The sequence below is a fragment of the Nannospalax galili genome, unplaced genomic scaffold (assembly GCF_000622305.1).
Source record: "Nannospalax galili isolate Female #2095 unplaced genomic scaffold, S.galili_v1.0 scaffold1871, whole genome shotgun sequence".
In the NCBI taxonomy this organism is placed as follows: domain Eukaryota; kingdom Metazoa; phylum Chordata; class Mammalia; order Rodentia; family Spalacidae; genus Nannospalax; species Nannospalax galili.
The window spans coordinates 719,228-727,620 of NW_008330293.1; the positions used below are offsets into that span (position 1 = coordinate 719,228).

General features: G+C 44.2%; 1 protein-coding gene across 1 annotated transcript in view; it reads left to right on the forward strand.

The window, feature by feature from the left end:
* Positions 1-5,746: 5,746 nt before the first annotated feature.
* Positions 5,747-8,393, forward strand: part of Adam18 (ADAM metallopeptidase domain 18) — a 60,684-nt gene continuing 58,037 nt past the window's right edge. The window contains exons 1-2 of the mRNA XM_008843400.1: positions 5,747-5,942; positions 6,764-6,840. Coding sequence (XP_008841622.1) covers positions 5,747-5,942; positions 6,764-6,840 — 273 coding nt within the window. The remainder of the gene's footprint in view (positions 5,943-6,763; positions 6,841-8,393) is intronic.

An 8,393-nucleotide genomic window follows, 5' to 3' on the forward strand; every position in this document is an offset into this window, starting at 1 on the left:
TTATTTAGCATAAATTAAGCTTTTGTCATTTTCTTGATTTCTCTCACGATTACAATATTTTATAGGCCTAAAACAATCCTATCTCTTTTATACAGATCTGTAACAGAAGACAGCAACAAAGTCAGCAACCAGTCATAGAGTTAAAGGTGACTGAATAAATCAAATTATTTACAAAATGATGTAATTTATACTTTCTTTAAAAAGTACCTCATATGAGAAAACCATTATTCCCATGTTTCCTCATTCAGATTCCTGTGTGTCCGTTTCACAAGCTAAAATAAGACCAGTAGAAAGATTTCCAATATTGTATTTATGAACAGGCTGTTTGCGTGATCATTTAAGGATCTAGTTTACAAATTTACAAGTGATTTCTCCCCCAACATATATGTGTGTGTATGCATATATTTTTGTTATATATATATATATATATTCGTAATATATCTATATATTTCTTCCTAAGACTCAATGGTGATTGTTACCCTATTAGAAATTAGAAAATAGATGTAAGGAATTGAAGCATTTCTTCGTGTTTACAGACTATCAGTAAGTTGTAGTCTAGGCAACAGTCTTGAGTTTAAACTGGCAGAACCATTTTAACACATACACCCTATGATATAACCAGAGATGAGAGGCAGTCCTTACACTGATGAAGGACCAGGAAATATGCTAAAGGCACACTTCCTGCGAAATAGAAAGGCAATTCTTTACCATAAGACAGGGTAAAAGAAACATGCATTATATATTATACAAAATTTCTAACCACATGTGTGAAATTGTCACCAAGTATCAGGGTGGGAGAGGCACAGTGACTCAATTTCTTATTTTAAAATTTAAACATCCCTAGATCAATCTTATTGCCCCATATCTTGGCTATATGTTCAATCTAGATACCCACACTATACCAGAGTTATTGATCAAGGCTCCCAACTCCAACCTGTTGTGCCCAGAGAACGGATCCCCAAGAATTACCGTGGAGTCCAGAGAGCATGCAAGAACAGAGTCTTTATTCAGGCTTAAGCTCAGACTCTCAGACCAAACTAAGGTGGTAGGTTCTTCTGAGAGCCCCGATTGCGGTGGGGAGGGGTGATTTTCATAGGTTTCAGACAAAGGAGGAGGGGAATGACAGAGTTATATTTTGATTGGTCCAAAGAACCCATGTGTGCCAACATACTTTTGAATTGATTGGTTACAGTCTTGGAGACCTCTCATTGGTGGGTGCTGCCCTCAGGGCTGTGGAATATGCTGACTGTTATCTTCAGGGCTAGAGGATCTTGTTTATTCCTTATAAGGCCTCAAACCTGCCCGGGCCCCCTGGACATCCCAGGCTTGCCTAGTCTATGTCCATGAGACATCACAAAAATGGAGGAATCAGCAGTCAAAATGGTTCCCTCAAGCCAAGCGATTTACAGAAGCGAAAAGAGCAGTTAGTCCTAAATAGGGGCAGGGGTCTAGGGAGTCCAGGGGAGGGGGCCAAGGAGGAGGGTTCCACACAACCCACAGACACATGGCTGACAGAATTATCCAAGTGCATCTAACTGGTAGCTTTCCAACACATGAAGGCCCCAACGAGGAAAAACAAAACAGAACAGAATGCTTGATTGCTAGCAAAGCAAGGATGACAGTTTGCCAGGAAACTGTTACAGGGGGAGTAATAAGGCCAGGTGCATGAAACTCATCGGGTGCTTAGAGGCTCTCTCTCTCTCTCTCTCTCTCTCTCTCTCTTTCTGAGTCATTGGAAGATTTAAATTTCAAACACATTCTTTACAAGTTCAAAGCTGGTTTTTTCGTTTGTGCTTGTTTTGTTTTATAAACATTCTATTATGGCAGTGTGATGCCACATTCTGGCAATGTCTGAAGAAAGACAGCCTGGTTCTTGTTCTTAGCATCCATCTAAACCAAGAGTGGGACCTGAACTGTTCTGAGAACTTTTTCCTTCAGATTTCTCCAGGAACTCTGCTCTGGAACAAAGACCCTGCTCTCTATTGACACAGTATATCCAAGCATGAGATGGGGAAGGAAAAAGCAGAAAGATTGTTTTTTTTCAGAGAACTTTTCCTCTTGGATCCCTACTGACCTAAGTTAACACACAGAAGCACAAGCAGATGCCATCAATGTAATCCCAGCATCATTTGCACACACACACACACACACACACACACACACACACACACACACAAAGGCCTAGTAAGCTTGTTTTACATTGAAAGCAAGCTGAGAGTGTTAAATGATCTCAGAACATAAGATAATTTTTTAGTTACGGGGTTAGGTATAAGTTATTTGTGAAAAAAGTCCTTTCCACAGGGTAGAAGTGGAGATAGCACCTCAGCCTTTCAGACAGTAAGGATATAGTACGGATAAGTTTTAGAGGTAAATGGATTTCCTTAAGAAACACTGGCAAAGGGGCTGAAGAGATTGCTCAGTGGTTAGGAATACTTGCTGTTCTTCCAGAGAACCCAGGTTCAATTCCCAGCACCTACATGGAAGCTAACAACGGTCCATAACTGTAGTCCCAGGGGATCTGACACTCTCTTCTGGCCTCTGTGGGGCACTGCATGCATGTGGTGTACTCACATACATGCAGGCAAAACACTCATATACATAAAGTAACAAAGTGGTTTTTTTGAAACACTGACATAATGTTTATTGATATGGATCAGGAAGAAAAGACCAGTTTTTAATTTTTAAGTAGCTCAGCAGTATGCTTGCCTGGCATACATGAGGCCCTGGGCTTGAAATGTATAGACCCTCTCTGTATCGTTTGTTCTTTTAATAACTTTTCACATTGATTTTCAGTTTATGAATGATGAAAGAAGCAATCTGCAAAGCCAGCCATGAGCTGGCAGATTATAGCATGCCATGAGGAGGGATTTCACTTTTCATGTATGAACAGGGATAGTGTCAAAATAGTTCTGAAATAGTTGAGAGTAGGATTATCCTGGTTTGGTTTCCATAAATTTCTCAGCATAAAGTAGGAGAAAATGAACAGCAAAGATGTGAAAGGGGCAAGAGTTGGTAACAGAAAAGAGAGAAAAGAAGTTTTGAGAGACATGATTGGGTTACGCTGAGAAGCGTTAACTCGGGGTTTAGAAGAAAAGAAAGAATCTCAAAGTCCTCAAGATTTGGGCAGAATGGATAGAGATACTTTTGCAATGATAAATTCTCACAGCTGGTGAGACCTGGGTTGGTGTTTGAGTGAAGATGTGGAGGAGAGACAATGTGTTTGATCTTTGAACTTTGTAGGGAGGGCAGCAGGGGGTGCACAGGGGGCTGGAAATGGCATCTACTCTGTAGATGACGAGTAGGCAAGACTGTGTCTTCAACTTCTGTTTCCTGTTGATGATTCTCCTTTGCTCATGTGAAGTTTAGAAAAATGGAACTGAAACATATAAACCTCATTTGAGAGCATTTTCTTTTGCACGACAGTCATTGAAAAGAAGCTGCTTCATACGGTCCGTGGGTCACAGGCGCAGGAAAGCACAGTTCAGTCACTGTCTTACTATGTTCATTTACTGCATTAGTTACTACCCCTGTAGTTACACAGTAGAAATTGGATTGTGTTTTAATAATGATGACAATGTAGCATTTCTACTTTTTGTATTTCTTTTACAACAGCAATTATGTGATATCAAAAGCCACGTGGGAAAAGGATATTCTCAAGAAACTCACTCTTAAATGATCTGATGCAAGGAGAAACAGCTCCTTCTCTGTTTTTCCTGTGGATTGTGCACCAACCTCCAAATAAATACTGTGGCTGAAAATATTCAAAGTTGTTTCTGTTGATTCTTGTGTCTGCCAGGACCCTTTAGTAAGAAAGAAGCCCTGGACGTTAGGAGACTTGCTTTCTAAGCTGCAGATATCCCACTCTCTACCGCAGCTGAGCCTCCAGGTGCCGGTGGCCAGGTGCGCACACTGCCGCTTGCTCTGCTCCAGTCCCCCGAGTCCTTTGCCCTACCCATTCCAGATTTCAGGAGGCAGAGAGGGAGAGCTGGAGGGTCAGGCCAGTCCCTGCAGGCCCAGAGAGTCACTATTCTTGGTTTTGTTGCTTTTCTGGAGGCAGAGTCTCCCTGTAGCCTCAGCTGGCCTGGAACTAGCTATGCAGACCAGGCTGGCCTTGATCTCACGGAGATCCACCCACCTCTGCCTCCAGAGTGCTGGGATTAAAGACATGTGCCACCACCACTTCCTAGCTTGCAACCACTCTCTTTTAAAGCAGTTTCCTAAATTTCTGCTCAGAGGTAGGGATGAGGCTACTACATTCCTTGAAAACTGAAATCTTTGTCATTGGGTGTTAAGTCGCTATTTCCTCTCAGTTTAATCATTTCTCCAAAATGGAGAATGGAGGGTCATAAATTATGTGATTTAGGGAGCTAAGCAAATGTACAAAGCTCAGAAAGCTCACTTCAGAAAGTTGTGACTCATGAGGGCATAGAGTCCCCCCCCACACACACACGCAACTTCCATGAGTCTTCGCCCGCGCTGGGATGCACCTTCTGGTTGATGCAGCTGTGTGTGAGTCACCCACGCTCCTGTAAGTAGTGCAGTAACTGTTGGTTCACCAAGTTAGTCCTGGTGGAGTTGTTTGTAGTGTGGACTGAATTTCTGTTCCTTTGATGTCTGGGAAGCCCAACATTCCTGCCAACTGCTTCCATAACTGAACTTTTCTGCATGTGGTTTCCTTGTTACAGTCCCCCTGATTCCTGATCCCCTTGCAGCAGGGGATCATGGTCCACCTCTGCACCTTAGAACATTAGGCCTGAATTAGGAGACCATCCATTTACCTCAAAAGCTAGTCCAATATACATGTGTCATGTATTTGAGATGTCTAGAACAGGGACCTCAGAAGGGATAAGACTTAGTTTACCACTGTTTAAGGACAAAGTGTAGCCTGGGAAGGAAAAAATGGGGAGGGATGAAGACTACAGGACAAGTGTTTATTTGGGGGTAAAATTAATAATGATTGCACATAACCATGGCACACTAAAATCAATCACTTGTGCACTTCAAACCTGTGACTCCTGTGACATATGAACTGTCACAATACAGCCACTTAGAAAGTACAAAATGTTATGGTCCTGTTTCCCTTTTCTTTACAGCCACTAATATTGAACCATGATGACCATGTCTGTTTTATTTTCATACCAATCTCTTTAAAATATATTCATTTCTATTTGATGTGTATGAGTGTTTTGCCTGCACGTAAGTGCACCCATGTGTGCAATGCCTGTGGAGGCCAGAAGAGGGTGTTGGATCCCCTGTATTTAACTGTTGCAGTTGTTAGCTACCATATGGGTCCTGGGAACTGAACCCTGGTCCTCTGGAAGAGCAGCCAGTGCTCTTAACCACTGACTCATCCCTCCAGCTTCCTAGTAAATTGTTGTCTGGGTATAGCCATACATAGAAGACTGTTCTATCTGGGTGACCTTAGTTTACTTTTGTGGCTGCTAGCACACTCTGTGCAGGAGGGTGTGCTGCTGCAGTGCAGGAGGCTTGAGCTATATGGCTACTGGCGAACCGGCTTTGCAGACCTAAATGTTGCACTTTAAACTTTCCTTTCCCTTGTCTCTACCAATTACAAGGCAGTATTGTAAGAAAGACACAGGGGGGAAAAAGTGCTTTTTGATTGTCTCTCCAAGATCAAGTTCCACTTTTTTCCCTTGTTTGCCAAACTGAGGCAGCAGGCACTGTGCGTGATATTTCTAGTATGATTTTCATCATCTCCAAAAGAAATAAAACCTGCCAGAAAACCATGGAGAACAAAAAATTGCCAAAAAAGGCAAATCATGCGTTTTCGTCCTTTTATCCCTCCTGTGAGGGCCTCGCACTAGAAGTTGGCCCCTGGAAGCCGCTGGGCTCGGCCCTCCAGCCAGAACTGCTCAGTGTGCCTTCTTCCCCAGCTGCGCGCGAGCCCAACCGCCTGGCTGTCTGCGCCTGCCTGGACCATGGTCCGCCTCCTCCTCCTGCTCCTCCTCCTGGCTGAGCTCCCAGGGCTGCTAGCCCGCCTTGGTAAGTGCAGCCCGCCTGGAGTTCTTCCTCTCCTCCTTCCAGCTGCTGAGAAAGGCTAGGGTTGGGGATTCCCGAGGACACCCTCCTCCACCTTTCCCAGCCCCGAACCCTTTCAGGAGAACCCAGGGTAATGCCAGTGGCATCCACTCTGCCCTTGCGCCTGGACCCACAGCAGGACACCTCAACCAGCTGTGGGAGGTGAGGTGAGCGCATCCTGGGTAGAAGGATGCAGGTGCGTGTGTCCCGGGAGCTCAGTTTGCTCCTCAGGGCCGGACTTCAGCAGGACTCTGGAAAGGATCCGGATGACCCAGTCGAGCTAGACGTCTGAATCTCGGTGGTTTTCAAGGGGCCTCCGGAAATGTACTTAAAGTTGTGTACCAAGAAAGAGGCTGGGTTTGCACAGAAGCCTGACCCTGTTATCCCCCGGGTTGTACTCAGGAATGTTTGCTGGAGGGCAGGAGAGCTGGCTCAGCGGTGAAGAGCACCATCTGCTCTTGCAGAGGACCTGGGTTCGATTCCCAGCATCCACACGGCAGCTAACAACCGTCTGTACCTCCGGTTCCAGGGGACCCAACTCCTTCCTCTGACTTCCCCAGGCCCTGCATGACACGGGTGCAATCACATACATGTAGGCAATACAGACATACACGTAACATAAAGATAACAAAATACTTTAAAAAAGAGTGTTTGTTGGACCGAGGCCAACGCAGACAAGATAAACAAACCAAAACAAACAGGAAAACTCGTGTTCTTGCTGCAGATTCTCAAGGAGCATGCCTGCACCTCACGGTGCCACGCAAGATAGGAGGGAGCAGGAGCGGAGCTCGGGAAGGGAAGGTCAGTGCGCACAGCTGCGTCGTGCTTAAAGTTTGAAGGACATTTTGTTTGCCTTTGCGTTAACCCAGGTCCTAGTCGCCTGTCACCTCCGCGGGATTTTTTTCGGTCTCGTTGCTGTTTGGGCATCACGTCCTCTCTCTTTCTAGACTCCTCCACCTCTTATCAAATTTTTCTTTGACCTTTTATTTACTTACTTGTGTGCATGTGTGAATGTGTGCGTGTCCATGGCAGATTCTCTGCTTCACCACGTGGGACCCAGATGTCGAACTTGGGTCCTCAGGCTTGGCTGAAGGCACCTTTAGCCACTGAGTATCCCGCTGGTCCTCTTCCTTGTTCTTAATTTCAAGTAATGCTGAACACTTCCCAGAAATCACTCTGACCGAAAAAAGTCATTACAAAACAGATCAATGGGAAATGCACATGGCAATGACCCAACATGCAATTATCAGTTTTGTTCATGGTCGCTCAACTAGAAATAAGTTGGTTTTCTTAAAGAGAGGAATTATTTTTTAAAATTCCATATTTGGCTAATTATGATGAAAAAGGTTGCAATGTATAAATGTTATATGAAAAGTAGTTTGGAAAATGTCTGATGGGTTCCAGGTAAGCAAGATCACAAGACCTTTGTAGGAACAGTGACTGAGAGAACATGAAGCCACTGCATTTGTTATCGTGTGTGTATTTCTTTGTAGATGTTTTGGAATTTTATACAAAGCCAGTCATCATATCTGCAGGCAGGCTTCCTTCCTGCCCCTTCATCCCCTCCTTTCTTTTTCTTGCTCAAGTTAGGATCTCACCAAGTAAGTCAGGTTAGCCTTGAACTCCGCAGTCCTCTACCTCAGCCTCTGTCTGGGACCACAGGCATTTGCCACCACACCAGCGACAGTTTTACTTCTTATTTTCCCACCTAATTCAATGTCCGCACTGGGTTTAAAGTTCTTAAGATCATCTATTCTGTATTGGATGAGCTGTAACATGTATGCAACATGAATCAATTTCTTTTAATCGCAGTTAGCTGTGTAAACTGTGTGGGTGATGGGGTAGTGTTGTCTGTTTGCCCTCTGGTGTGGGCATGTCCACTGGCATCACTGGTTTAATTTCTGAGGTTCTAATTGGCATATTTTTCATTTTTTGTTAGATTTGATGGGATTTACCCATCCAAAGAAGCAGGTTTGGTTTAACATTTTGTTGCTGTCTTTGTTTCAAGTCTCAGTGATCGCTCCATGTTGCACTTGCTTTGACTTTAGGTCTATTGTTCTTTGAGTCCTGGTGTTTTCGCGATGTCTTTCAGTTGTAATCATTCTGTGCTTCTCTCTGGTCAGAGACCTCAGTGTTGAATGCACTCCCCCCGCCACCCCAGCTGTATAGTCTGTCAACTGGAACAAATGTGTGATGCCAGGTTCGGCACTAGACAATCCCTTGTGCTTGGCCCTGTTTTTCCCAAACACCCTGGCAGGCTTCATCTTTGCAATTTGGCCTTTTCTAGACCGTGTTGCAGTTACGTTAGTATGGTCTATAGGCTTTTCAGATTTTTTTTTTTTTTTTTCACTTAA